The sequence below is a fragment of the Pseudophryne corroboree genome, chromosome 7, assembly GCF_028390025.1.
Source record: "Pseudophryne corroboree isolate aPseCor3 chromosome 7, aPseCor3.hap2, whole genome shotgun sequence".
Taxonomy (NCBI): domain Eukaryota; kingdom Metazoa; phylum Chordata; class Amphibia; order Anura; family Myobatrachidae; genus Pseudophryne; species Pseudophryne corroboree.
The window spans coordinates 130,428,657-130,444,161 of record NC_086450.1 but is presented as its reverse complement, the minus strand read 5'-3'; the positions used below and the strand labels follow the sequence as shown (position 1 = coordinate 130,444,161).

Here is a 15,505-nt window from a genome sequence, read left to right as displayed (position 1 = left end):
ACAACTACAAGTAATGCCCCCTCCGCATAGTGCCAGATACACAAATAATGCCCCTCAGCAGTGCCAGATACACAAATAATGCCCCTCAGCAGTGCCAGATATTCAAATAATGTCTCCCAGCAGTGCCAGATACACAAGTAATGCCGCCCCCCCCCCCCCCCCCCGCAGTGTCCGATACAGTGCCCCACACAGTGCTAACCCTTGCTTACTTCTACTGCCACCGGTGCTGCTTCTCCTGTATGAGGGACGGCAGGGGAGGAGAGCGCAGTGCGCGCCTCTCCTGTGAAGTCCGGAGAGCGGCTGCGGTGAGGGTGACAGTCTCCGGCGGCAGTCATTTAAAATATGGTGCTGGTAAGGGAGCCAGTCAAAACTCACGGTCCGGCAGCCAATCAGGTGCCGCCACTGTCGGTCCACGATCTCTGATTGGCTGACGGCTGGCACCATATTAATAATGAAGGGAGGAGGAGTGCCAGAGACTGCCCAAGCCCGTGCGCTCTGTGAGCTACCGAATATACTACGGCGAGCTTACCGGTAGCTCGCGAGCTACGGGTTGGAGATCACTGCATTAGACCAACAAGGTCAACATGTAAAAAGTAGACTGTGCTTAAGCTCTACATGTTCAAAAGGTTGACATGACAATGGTTAACATACACATGGTCGACACAAGGTTTTTTTTTATGGCTGGGTTACATGTTTAACTGTTTTTGCTTGATTTAACATCCACTGGGACTACGATTGGGATTAGTAACCTATGGTGAGCGCAGCGAGCCCGCAAAGGTACACATTTACACAGATTGTGGTCACGTATGATAAAACTTACAAATTACAAACTATATTAAAAAAAAACCAACAAAACTTGTGTCGACCATTTTTGTTGCCTATTGTCATGCCGACCTTTTGACCCTGTCTACTATATGGGGTCGACCTAATGACTACCTGGTTGCTGTAGATTTTCTATACCACACCCACTGAAACCTGTATATTTTAAATGTAAACCTCAATTAACATAAGTTATTACTCCACTTGCTCTGTACATTGCAGCTTCCTTACCCACTAGGTGCAAAGGTAGGCACTGCCTGAGAGCCAACTCTCCTTACCCACTGGGTGGAGAGGTAGGCACTGCCTGAGAGCCAACTCTCCTTACCCACTGGGCGGAGAGGTAGGCTCTGCCTGAGAGCCAACTCTCCTTACCCACTGGGCGGAGAGGTAGGCAGTGCCAGCCAACTCTCCTTACCCACTGGGTGGAGAGGTAGGCTCTGCCTGAGAGCCAATTCTCCTTACCCACTGGGTGGAGTGGTAGGCAGTGCCTGAGAGCCAATTCTCCTTACCCACTGGGTGGAGAGGTAGGCAGTGCCCGAGAGCCAACTCTCAGCTCAGCGTTTACTTACAGCATGTGCTATTTTTATTTATGTTCACATTTTTATTTGTCGTGTTTTTCTCTGGCATTTATTTCTGACTATGGGGGTATTCAGTCACCCGCGATCAATTAGCCCAGATAAGCCGGAGTTTTGGGCTAATTTGGGCTAATGTTGATTTTAATTTTTTTACAGATATATGCGGTGCTCCCTTAAGTCTGTTCCATTACAGTCCAGATTAACAAAGGCAATATTTTTATGACGCAATACGAAAATACCAATATTTACCCCAGATACGGGCATTCTGCACAATTATAGGTTTATATATGATATTTTCAATTTGTGGGGTAATACCTGAGACAGTTTTACGCAGATGGTTGCGGAATTGAATGGGCTGGATAGCCCAATCCGCTTCACGTATAACATTCAGACCGACTGAATAGACTTTTTTGATATCTGAGTTCAGAAAGCAGAATTCACTGGGAACTACTTTGTTCCGTAAAAGTACAGATAGAAGTACATTTCTGTACTCCACTAGTCACCACCCAAGGGCCCTTAAGAATGGACTGCCTATCTCACAATTGCTCCACGTAATGCGGAACAACACACAAAGAGACTTGAGAGAAAAGCAGTTAACTTAGATGGCAGCCAGGTTTGAAGAAAGAGGCTATGCTACTTGTCTGGTGAAGAAAGCATTAAAAAGTGCAAGATACATCTTCGCAGGTGGACCGGTTAAATCTATACCACAGACCTCTGATAGAATGGTGATTACAACCCAGTATGATGTCAATGCCCCTGCGTTTGAAAGTTTGGTCAAAAAAAAAAGGCCAATAATTGCCACAGACAGAACTTTTAAGAATGTTGCCAAGAAGCAATTGATATAAATTGCATATGGACAAAATTTGAAGCAGTTGCTTATGTAGCCAATGAAGAACTTTAACACTAACACTAAAATAAAATAAAAATGTGTGGCTTAGGCCTAATAAATTGGGCTGCTTTCGCTGTTTAGGCTCACAACCTGCAACAGTATGCTCACTGGAAAAGTGTTTGCCCATCCTCATATGGTCAAAAAGATTGCTATTAAGCATCATGTCACTTGTACCACAGACCACGTGAGCTACATCCTGATGTGTCCTTGTGGACTTTATTACATGGGTAAAACTACTACCACATTCAAGGAAAGGATGGCGAATCACAGGCTCTCAATTAGGCAAGCAGTGATTAACAAACAAAGTGATAAACCGGTGGCTCTGCATTTTCTGATTAAAGGACACCATCTTGCATCACTTAAATGCATGATTACAGATCATGTCTCAGAACTACAGAGGGGTGGTGTCTGTGGTAGAAAATTGCTTCAGAATGAGTCCAGATGGATTTTTAATCTTGACACGAAATCCCCAATGGGTCTAAATGAAAATATTAATATGAAGTGCTTTGTATAGTGTGGTGTAGTATTTCGACACTGTATCACTTGCCTGTGTAATAGTCCTTATATTTGTTATATATATGTTTTGTGTTATATTGTTGTATTTATGTGGTCCTACTTGATATTTGGCATGACCATACATTTGTGTGGTTCTGCCTGATATTTATTAGGACTGTGTAATTATTTGTAATTTAATGTAATTATTTTGCATTTTTTATGGATGTTGGCATTGCAGTTGGCACTCTTTTATGAATATATGTGTGGAGCTACATCTGCGGGTAGACATAACTGTGTTTTGCACACGTTTATTAGATATTTTGAATATATAATAGCTATAACTATTAAAATATGGACTTGTGGTTGATGAGTATAGCAGGCTGTTGTTGCCCTTGGCAACCCTAGTGCTGTTTGCTCCCCAGATGCACTGCACCATTTACATGTAATATGCCCTACACACTTAAAGATCTAACTGAACGATATGAACGTTCTCATTCATATCGTTCAGTGTGTAGGCACCAACGATGAACGATGCGCGGCCCCATGCTCGTTCATCGTTGGTGCTGGGTCGCTTATACATGCATGCCAATATGGATAATCGCGTCCATATTAGTATGCACTGCCTCCATCACTCTTCTGAGCGAGATCTTTCATTTTCTCGTCTAGTGTGTATGGGGCTTAACTCTCTCTGCACATGTAATATCTGCCCCTCCTTTAGCGCACATGGTTTCGCCCATTAGAGAACAAATGTGCTGCTGTGATCAGGTCTGAATTAGGCCCTGAGTTTGAGAACCACTGGTTTAGAGTAATGAAAGAAAGTGTGCACAGATTGAGTGATCTCGTTCTGGTCCAAATTAATACATGTGCAGCGTTTAAAAAAAAAAAAAAAAATTAAATATTTTTTTTTTTTTTTTTTTTCCAAGTTGGAAAAATATAAAAAAATTGTTTTCCAAAACGATTTCCATATAGAAGAGTGGTCATGGTTGTTGGTGTGTTTGTTTTTTTCAACTTTTTGTTGCAATTCTGTTGAAATGCTGATCAGTGCAGCACAATATGTAAGGGTTTTATATAAAGTTATTCCTGTGAGTTTTCCCCATAATATCATTTCTGAAGTTCAGCTGTGTCAGAGATTGTGACATATGGGTCTAATGTTACTATCACTGTCTAAATTTAAATTCGGCACAAAAGCACTGATGTTGTGCAGTCTGTTTCGTTTTTCCCTGTTTTTTTGTTTTTGTTTTTTTTTTGTAGTTCAGGCTCAAAGAGCAATACAATGATTTGTATGAAATAAGTTACACATCCATAGTTAGTGATGTATTGTAAAGTAAACTGTTTTAATGATGGAATTAGCATTTCTTCTGATTCTGGTTACATTTGTGGCCATTATTTTCTAGTCAATATTAGGTCTATGCAGTTTATCTATATAATGCATGTTTCATAGCGCATTAGACTAACACATGATGCTGTCTATATCCAAGAGGCTCGCTGTTGTAGGGATTATTGACCCAGGAACCTGTTGCAGATTAATATATGGTGCATGGAGTGTGTTCAGTTAGCTATACCTTTAGATACAGCACTTCTCAGCGGCAATGTGTTACTGAGCCTCCGACAGGTAATGGTGCAACGGTATAAATACACTTGTATTATCATTGAACAAGAGCCGTACTGAATAAACTTTTTTTTATAACTTTTTACGAAGCACACATATATTACACATGACATTAATATTTAGTCATTCACATCAGTCCCAGGTCCCATGGAGCTTGCAATCTATATTCCCTACCACATGTACACACATACGCACCTGGGTTCATTTTTGTCAGAAGCCATTTATTATACCACAGTACCCAGAGGAAACCCATGTAAACATAAGGAGAACATGCAAACTTCACACAGATATGGCCTTGGCGGAAATTGATCTCCGAGCTGTAAGGCCACAAACCACTATGCCCCTGTACTATTAATGTTTAACCCAGAGGTTCTCAAACTGTGTGCCGTGGTTCCCTGGGGTGCCTTGGGACACTTGCAGGGGTGCCCTGGGTTGGTGGTCCAGGACCAATTCAAATTATTCATGGTCATTATAATAGGCAAAACCAGTGCTGGTGGCTGCCAGTCATAAAATATGCAGTCAAACAGAAGCAAATCTTGTCCCTCACCACACAACTGACCCTAAGGATGACATATAAACGCGATCTACTTAATGTAATATTTCTTTCTGAATTTCTCAATAAGAAATTTTTGCCCTAGGGGTGCCGTGAAAAAAATTCTGATAGTCTAGGGCGCCGTGATTCAAAAAAGTTTGGAATCCACTGGTTTAACCCCGTAACTAGACAAAACAACTTGTGTCATGACTAACAGATTGGGGGCCAATGGAATGTGTTCTTAGTACAGGTTCTGGTTTCTGTCATCCAGGCTACAATGGAGAAGAAAAGCAAGTTGTTTGTTTTTGACAATGGGTATTAGTGTGGCATAATGTGTTCAAATGCGCTGGCCTTATATTAGCTAATGATATACAGGTTGAGTATCCCTTATCCAAAATGCTTGGGACCAGAAGTATTTTGGATATTGGATTTTTCCGTATTTTGGAATAATTGCATACCATAATGACATATCATGGTGATGAGACCTAAGTGTAAGCACAGAATACATTTATGTTTATATATACACCATATACATAGCCTGAAGGTGATTTTAGTCAATATTTTTTATAACTTTTTGCATTAAACAAAGTTTGTGTACATTCACACAATTCATTTATGTTTCATATACACCTTATAAACACAGCCTGAAGGTCATTTAATACAATATGTTTAATAACGTTGTGTATTAAACACAGTTTGTGTACATTGAGCCATTAAAAACAAAGATCTCACTATCTCAGTCTAACACAAAAAATTCCGTATTTTGGAATATTCCGTATTTCGGAATATTTGGCTATGGGATACTCAACCTGTATCAGTTTTCATTTAGTACAGTCCAGAAAATGAAAGCCATCAATTGATTGGTTGCTTGTTTACATCATAACTACTTGATGACTATTATTAGTACATATTTAGGAAACAAAATATCAATATTTTACCAATTGGACTATTTGTGAAGTTTGGTAGAAAAGCCTTTTGATATACATGCCAACCTTGAGGAGAAATCATTGAACTCACAGGTAATGTATCTATCAAATAACTAGATATGAAGAGTCACAGCTAAACCAACACTCTCCCCTACAATGTACAGTGGCTGTTGCCATCTGAGACTAGCTGTTTTGTGTGTGTGAAATAGATAGATAGATACATAGGGGTATATGCAATTGCGGTCGAATTCGCGGCAATTTTCGCCGTTTTTTAATTCGACTCAATTCGACAGGTGAATCCCGGAAGGTGGCTTCCGGAATTCACCATATTCAATGAAAAACGGATTCGCCAGAGTCGCGGGCGAAAATCGGCCGATTTGGCGGATTTTGCCGCGATTTTAAAAAACGGTAAAAAAACGTGAAAAACCCGAAAAAAAAATGGCGTGGGGTCCCCCCTCCAAAGCATAACCAGCCTCGGGCTCATCGAGCTGGTCCTGGTTCTAAAAATGCAGGGGAAAAATTGGCCAGGGATCCCCCGTATTTTTAAAACCAGCACCGGGCTCTGCGCCTGGTGCCAAAAATACGGGGGACAAAAAGAGTAGGGGTCCCCCGTATTTTTAACACCAGCATCGGGCTCCACTAGCTGGACAGATAATGCCACAGCCGGGGGTCACTTTTATGCCGTGCCCTGCGGCCGTGGCATTAAATATCCAACTAGTCACCCCTGGCCGGGGTACCCTGGGGGAGTGGGGACCCCTTCAATCAAGGGGTCCCCCCCCCCCAGCCACCCAAGGGCCAGGGGTGAAGCCCGAGGCTGTCCCCCCCATCCAATGGGCTGCGGATGGGGGGGCTGATAGCCTTTTGTGATAATAAAAAGATATTGTTTTTTCCAGCAGTACTACAAGTCCCAGCAAGCCTCCCCCGCAAGCTGGTACTTGGAGAACCACAAGTACCAGCATGCGGGAGAAAAACGGGTCCGCTGGTACCTGTAGTACTACTGGGAAAAAAATACCCAAATAAAAACAGGACACACACACCTTGATAGTAAAACTTTATTACACACTACCGACACACACATACTTACCTATGTTGACACGCCGACTGCCACGGTCTCCGACGATCCGAGGGTACCTGTGAAAAAATTATACTCACCTTCCAGCGTCCAGAGATAAATCCACGTCCAGAGAGTAAAATCCACGTACTTGTTTAAAAAAAAAAACACGCAAAAACCCGCTCCATACCGGACTAGAAAGGGGTCCAATGTTTTCACATCAGACCCCTTTCTCCCGAATGCCGGGACATCACGTGACTCCTGTCACTGACGTCCCTTCAGCCAATCAGGAAGCGCTACTTCCGTGGCGCTCACCTGATTGGCTGTGCGCTGTCTGTACTGTGACAGCACATCGCAAAGCCGCTCCATTACTTTCAATGGTGGGAACTTTGCGGGTAGCGGTGGGGTCACCCGCCGGTCAGCCGCTGACCGGCGGGTGACCTTACCGCTAGCCGCTAAGTTCCCACCATTGAAAGTAATGGAGCGGCTTTGCGATGTGCTGTCACAGTACAGACAGCGCACAGCCAATCAGGTGAGCGCAACGAAGTTGCGCTTCCTGATTGGCTTAGAGACCTTTCTGTGACAGCTGTCACTGACAGGTCTCATTCGTGGAAAGGTGTCCCATGTGTCAGCATGGGACCCCTTTCTGTCCGGCATGGAGCGGGTGTTCGGTTTGTTTTTTTGCCAAGTACGTGGATTTATCTCTGGACCATGGCTGAGGTGAGTATATTGATCTTTTCTTTTCAGGTATCCGTGGATTCTACATGGAGAAGAGGACCGATGTCGGCGTGTGAACATAGGTAAGTATGTGTGTGTCGACGTATGAAATAAAGTTTTACTGTCGACGGTGTGTGTGTCCTGTTTTTATTTGGGTATTTTTTTCCCAGTAGTACTACAGGTACCAGCGGGCCCGTTTTTCTCCCGCATGCTGGTACTTGTGGTTCTCCAAGTACCAGCTTGCGGGGGAGGCTTGCTGGGACTTGTAGTACTGCTGGAAAAAACAATATCTTTTTATTATCACAAAAGGCTATCAGCCCCCCCATCCGCAGCCCATTGGATGGGGGGGGACAGCCTCGGGCTTCACCCCTGGCCCTTGGGTGGCTGGGGGGGGGGGACCCCTTGATTGAAGGGGTCCCCACTCCCCCAGGGTACCCCGGCCAGGGGTGACTAGTTGGATATTTAATGCCACGGCCGCAGGGCACGGCATAAAAGTGACCCCCGGCTGTGGCATTATCTGTCCAGCTAGTGGAGCCCGATGCTGGTGTTAAAAATACGGGGGACCCCTACTCTTTTTGTCCCCCGTATTTTTGGCACCAGCACCAGGCGCAGAGCCCGGTGCTGGTTTTAAAAATACGGGGGATCCCCTGTCAATTTTCCCCCCGCATTTTTAGAACCAGGACCAGCTCGAAGAGCCCGAGGCTGGTTATGCTTTGGAGGGGGGACCCCACGCCATTTTTTTTTATGATTTCACCGTTCCAGCATAAAAAAATAAAATAAAATAATAATAATATTTTAAAAAATATATAAATAATATTTGTGCCTCCAAAAAAAAAAAAAAAAAAGTACCTAATCCCTTCTAATATAAATAGATCTGCTATTCCCCCCAAAAAAAACACAAAAAAAAACATGTTTAAATTTTTTTTATTTGTTTTCACCCTCCAAAGTGTGGCAGATTGAAAATGACGAATTTGCTGTCTAAAAGCACTGCTGTCGAATTTCCAAACTTGAATTGAATATGCTTTGGTCGAATTGCAGCACTTGTATCATTGCAGAAAAGTCGAATTTGCAAAAAGTCGAATTTCAAAAAGTCGAATTTTGAAAGTCCGTTTTTTGGTCGGAAAGCACTGAATTGCATAGGCGATTTTTTTTTTGGTCGAAAATGACCCGAAATTCGACAATTTCGGGAATTCGACCGCAATTGCATATACCCCATAGATAGATATATGTATGATGTGTGTGTGTGTGTGTGTGTGTGTGTATATATATATATTTATATATATAATATACTAGACACACAAGTGTCTGTTAATTGCTGAAAATTAGGGCGTTTATCCTGCCTGGATGGTGCTTTTCCAAGCAAATAAAAACGGGAATAAGTCCAAAAGTTGTACATAAGGTTTTCAGATCTGTGGGAGACCAATCTAACATAATAAACGTGACAAGAAGCACAGAATGGTTTTGGCAAGTGCCGGATGGTTAGGTACCTTTTTATATGCTCTGATTTCATCATATATTTGACACTACCCTTTGTAGCTAATGTTAGATAACTGTATTGTATATTTTCTAACTACATACACACATATATATGGTGCTGAACAATCAGAACAAATTATGAATTATTTACAACTTTGTTTAGATGTTTGATTACTGGAGACGTTACAAAGCTTTTCTGGGTTCTAATGGCTGTTTCAGCGTTTAACCAATAAATGAACTATTGCTACTTTTTAATTTCATCCCAGTTACCAGAGACGTGAGGTGTTAGTGCTAATTGCCACATTTTGATAGCTGTTAGCCATGTTTGTATCCTCCCAATACTGCCGCTTGCTAACGTTTTAGTTTTCCTAAAACAACTGATTGTAGATTTACCAGTGCTCTGGTTTTGCTCAGATATTAGGTAACTAGATAAAGTAAAACAGCTCCAGTAACCGAAGAGATAGCTTTTCTATGTAAAAGTAGATGAGACACTGGATGCATGAACTTTGTTTCCTAAGTTTCTGTGTATTTGAGGCACACTGCTCCTTACGCTATTTAAAACTCTGTGGCTTGAAGGGTATGCGGTCAAGATGCCGGCTTTCGGGCTCTCGGCAGTCAAAATACCACAGCCTGAACCCGGCACCCTTTAGAATCCCGATGCCGAAACTCTGAAAGGCCCAGGAGACCGACGTTGGAATCCCGACAGCCGACATCTCGACAATTAGTATAGCCGGCGGGTTAGGTATAGGGGAAGGGGGGTAGGGTTAGGCTGTGTGCCGGATTGATACGGATAGGCTGCGCGGTGGTAGTGTTAGGCATCCCCGGTGAGGGTTAGGATCAGGCTGCGGGGGAGGCAGGGTTAGGTTTAGGCACCACCGGGGGTGGTTAGGGTCAAGCACTAAGGGGAAGGTTATGGTTAGGCTGCGGGAACAGAGGGTTAGAGGGTAGGGGAGAGGGGAAACCAGCCCACACTCACCCCTGTTGGTCTTTGACTCATTGGGATCTTGGCGTCTGTATTATGACCACTGGGATCCCATAAGCCAGCATTTCATACTGAATCTGCTTCAAGCTTTCCTCATTTGGCTCTTCACAGGTTCTGACCACACTCCATTACAGGAGAGAACAAGTCACGGCCTTCTAAAAATCACAACTCCAGTCTCCTGAAATACTCTGCATTGTTGTAAATATGGTAATGTCTCTAGCATCCATAAGGGATATTGGGGGAATCTAGTACGATGGGGTATAGACGGGGTTCAAAGGAGCCGGTGCACTTTAAATTTCTTCAACTGGGTGTGCTGACTCCTCCCCTCTATGCCCCTCCCACAGGCAGTTTAGAAAAAAGTGCCCTCAGGAGAGGATGCACACTCTGCAAGCTCCAGAGAGTTTTCTTCAGTTTCCTTTTGAATCGTTATTTTCAGTATGCTGTTTGGGCAACAGCATACCTGCACCGTGGGAGTTAGGGGAGGGACGGTCACCGGCCTTGCGAGGTGTCAGAGCCTTTTCTCCGCTGCAGGACCACCGTCCTGAGAGGTTGTTGTACAGCGGGGCACTAATTTTCCATTTTATTGACTTTAGATTGTTCTTGCTCTTCTCTCCCTGTGCACTTTAATTGCACAGCTGGTGCTGTGACTTTAGTTAAAAACACCTGAAAGGGCTTTGTCCAAATAGTCTGTGTTTGAGTCTGTCTTGTGGGAACATTTGGCGTAACAGAAGTCTCTGCACCCAAGGACCTCTTTTTACCACACCAACACTTACCTTGCAGAGGTAACCAATTGTATGCTGGTGTTATACATGATTATACATTCTTATACTATATACCTTCATGTTCAGATATCACCTATCTAGTGCACAGTAGTTCTATCTGTGTTTAGGGAAAACTGTAGAAAACAGATTGTCACCGGTTAGACATCACTGGCCATAACATATGAAAGCCATCTAATTTTGTTCCTGGCTGGTTATAATTTTGTTGTCATTTCACATAACTTTCTAGTGTAATTGATGTGACAGGACTGGGCCTTAAATCCAGTCCCTTACCTGGTGCTCACTTTCATGTTTAGCCTCTCCCTGACATTGAAGATAAGATGGTACATAGGTGTCAGATCTACAGAAAGCATTAACGTTAATACATAAAGCAGTTTAAAAATAACTATCTATAAATTTTGTTTCTCTGTTATGCCAGGAAAAAAAAACAATAATTGGTGTTATTTTTCCTTCCAGAAAGCAAGAGATGTCCTGATGGCTGAAACGGCAGGGGGCTCTTTTATTAATATTATAATTAAATGAGGTTTGGGAACACCGCCAAGGCTGATACGAGTGAATCGTGCAGTGTCCACTGTTGTTCAGCTCTCGTGTCCAACAAGGAATTGACGTGACAGTTTTTCTTTTTGCAGGTTGTTATCGACGCCTTCAGACTAATCAATGCCAACATGATGGTTTTGGGACATGAACCAAGGCAAACCACGTCCAATCTTGGTCACTTAAACAAGCCGTCTATTCAGGTAAGTCACCAAGAACAAAAGATCAGTTAATATGCTGTTTCACGGATACTGTTGTCCACTTTTTTTTTTGTTTACTTTTCGTATAGAAAAATAAGTTTCGGTATACACAAAGAGGGTTCCACCCTTCTTAAAGTTGTTTGTACAGTACATGCTATCTTGACATTTTCCGAAATGTATTATTTTATTTATTTTGGCTGTCCTTTGTGTTTTTTGTCTAAGCATGTTTAATTCATCTGTGTGGAGTTTATGCTGTTGTCTTTGGATATGACACACCACTGCTTTATATGTACAAGTGTATGCATAGGCAAATGTGGGGTGGGAGGGATCCGATTGCATGGAAACCCCCCTCCTCTTGGAAAGTTGCTCAAATTATGACAACAGCAATGGTATATGCAGGTTGAGTGTCCCATATCCAAATATATACCGAAATACAAAATATTCCGAAATATGGAATCTTTTGAGTGAGAGAGTGAAATCTTTGTTTTCTGATGGCACAATGTAAACAAATTTTCTTTAATACACAGTTATTAAAAAATATTGTATTAAATGACCTTCAGGCTGTGTGTATAATCTGTATATGAAACATAAATGAATTGTGCGAATGTACACACACTTTGTTTAATGTACAAAGTTATTAAAAATATTGGCTAAATTACCTTCAGGCTGTGTGTATAAGGTGTATATGAAACATAAATGCATTCTGTGCTTAGACTTGGGTCCCATCGCCATTATTTCTCATTATGATATGCAATTATTCCAAAATATGGAAAAATCCGATATCCAAAATACTTCTGCTCGCGAGCATTTTGGATAAGGGATACTCTACCTGTAATACTATTTCTAGAACTGCAGCCATATCATGCAGTTTAAGGGATAGAGTGGTAGCAGCTTCTTCTACCAAGTTTGCGGTGTGTGTGGATTGAAATCCTCAATCAGTGCACTGGACCAGAGAGTAGCTACCAGGAAGAAGAGACAGGAGCCTTACAATGAGGTGGGCGAATGTGTCCTTAGAAAGTGCAGTGCTAGTTCTGTTATGTTTGTTTGTTTGTTTGTTTGTTTGTTTGTTTTATTATGGTACTGTATGTTTAACCTTTTCCTGACCACTTATCTTATTTATTTTATTTAAATATGTTTGATACAGCCTATACCCTAGTTAAATATTAATACTGTATTCCATACAGTATCCAGAATATAAAAAGTCTAATGTTTACATTACATTATTGTCCAGGGTTATTACTAGGTTCTTCTACCGCTCCCCCAGACTCCCGCACTTGCTCCAATGCTCCACAGAGTGGGAGTTTGTGGATTGCATTTGGAAACTCCTCTCTAGATATCCTGCGTTTGCCACTGGTATGCAATGAAAGCTGCATTATCCAAACTACTACACCTGGGTGTATGAATTTCTTTGTGAGGAAAGTAGGAGAAGACCAGAAGATGAGAACTGATTTGACTAAAAGTGGCAGAAACACAAAAATCTTATTCATTTGTGAGGTACCACAGTGCTCCACGGAACAGACATTAGAGCGAACAGGATATACATAAAACAAGTACTTCCAAGGTAGACAAACCAAATGAAGACATGGGGGTAAATTTACTAAGATGGGAGTTCTATTTAAGATCAGATGTTTGCCCATAGCAACCAATCAGATTCTACTTCTCATTTATCTAGCACCTTCTAGAAGATTATACCTGGAATCTGATTGGTTGCTATGGGCAACATCCCATCTTAAATAGAACTCCCATCTTAGTAAATTTACCCTCGGCAACAAAGGTTGTGATGGGTTTTGCTCATGGGAGCTTCTATTATAATAGGAGGGTGTAGCCAAAATAATATTTTTATAGAGGTCTGGGGTGTGGGAGTCCCCTTTGAAAGATTTATAGAGGAATTATTAAATACTGCTTGAAAATTAAGAAAATACTGTTTGTTTGTTTTTAGATGCTGATTAATATACATAAAATAACTGGTGTGTTTCTACTTAACTAAATTTCTCTAACGTCCTAGAGGATGCTGGGGACTCCGTAAGGACCATGGGGATAGACGGGCTCCACAGGAGACATGGGCACTTTTAGAAAGACTTTAGGGCTGGGTGTGCGCTGGCTCCTCCCTCTATGCCCCTCCTCTAGACCTCAGTTTGATACTGTGCCCAAAGGAGATGGGTGCACTTCAGGGAGCTCTCCTGAGCTTCCTGACAGAAAGTATATTTGTTAGGTTTTTTATTTTCAGGGAGCCTGCTGGCAACAGACTCCCTGCATCGAGGAACTGAGGGGAGAGAAGCAGACCTACTTCTGTGAGTTTAAAGGCTCTGCTTCTTAGGCTACTGGACACCATTAGCTCCAGAGGGATCGGTACGCAGGTCTCACCCTCGCCGTCCGTCCCAGAGCCGCGCCGCCGTCCCCCGCGCAGAGCCGGAAGATAGAAGCCGGGTGAGTATGAGAAGAAAAGAAGACTTCAGAGGCGGCAGAAGACTTCATGATCTTCACTGAGGTAACGCACAGCAGTAAAGCTGTGCGCCATTGCTCCCATACAGCTCACACACGGCAGTCACTGTACGGGTGCAGGGCGCAGGGGGCGCGCCCGGGGCAGCATATAGACCTCTTTTTGGCACAAATAAGTATATATACAGCTGGGCACTGTGTGTATATGTATATATATATATATATATATAATATAAAGAGCCCCCGCCAAATTTTGACATTTTAAGCGGGACAGAAGCCCGCCGCCGAGGGGGCGGGGCTTCTCCCTCAGCACTCACCAGCGCCATTGTTCTCCACAGCACCACTGAGAGGAAGCTCCCCGGACTCTCCCCTGCTTATACCACGGTAGACAGAGGGTTTTAAAGAAGAGGGGGGGGGGGGGGCACAAAATCAGGCGCAGATTGTATATGTATACAGCGCTATCTGGGTAAACATAAAATTATTGTGTTTTTTTTCCTGGGTCATATAGCGCTGGAGTGTGTTGTGTACTGGCATACTCTCTCTCTGTCTCTCCAAAGGGCCTGGTGGGGAAACTGTCTTCAGATAAGAGGTTCCCTGTGTGTGTGGTGTGTCTGTACGCGTGTGTCGACATGTCTGAGGTAGAAGGCTCACCTAGGGAGGAGGGGGAGCGTATGAATGTGAGGTCTCCGTCGGCGGTGCCGACACCTGACTGGATGGATATGTGGAATGTTTTAAGTGCTAGTGTGAACTTATTGCACAAGAGATTAGACAAAGCTGAAGCTAAGGAACAGTCAGGGAGTGAACCCATGTCTGTCCCTATGTCGCCGGGACCCTCAGGGTCTCAGAAGCGCCCACTATCCCAAATAGCAGACACTGATACTGACACGGATTCGGACTCCAGTGTCGACTACGATGATGTAAAGTTACAGCCAAAAGTGGGTAAATGTATTCGATATATGATTATTGCAATAAAAGAAGTATTGCATATCACAGAGGAACCTGACACGAGGGTACACATGTATAAGGGAAAGAAGCCCGAGGTAACTTTTCCGTCCTCACATGAGTTGAACGAATTATGTGAAAAAGCGTGGGAATATCCAGACAAAAAACTGCAGATTCCCAAAAGTATTCTTATGGCGTATCCTTTCCCGCCAACGGACAGGATACGGTGGGAATCCTCCCCTAAGGTGGACAAAGTTTTGACACGCTTGTTAAAAAAGATAGCACTGCCATCACAAGATACATCTACCCTCAAGGATCCTGCTGACCGCAAGCAGGAGATTACCTTGAAATCCATTTACACACATTCTGGTACATTACTCAGACCGGCAATTGCGTTGGCCTGGGTTTGTAGCGCGGTAGCAGCATGGACAGATTCCTTATCGGCGGAGATTGAGACCCTAGATAAGGATACCATTTTATTGACCCTTGGCCATATAAAGGATGCTGTCTTATATATGAGGGATGCTCAAAGAGACATTA

General features: G+C 43.0%; 1 protein-coding gene across 1 annotated transcript in view; it reads left to right on the top strand.

Annotated features, from left to right (window-relative positions):
- The window catches only part of PSMD14 (proteasome 26S subunit, non-ATPase 14), a 305,697-nt gene that overhangs the window by 241,284 nt on the left and 48,908 nt on the right, over nt 1–15,505 (top strand). Inside the window, exon 7 of the mRNA XM_063933641.1 lies at nt 11,480–11,587. Coding sequence (XP_063789711.1) covers nt 11,480–11,587 — 108 coding nt within the window. The remainder of the gene's footprint in view (nt 1–11,479; nt 11,588–15,505) is intronic.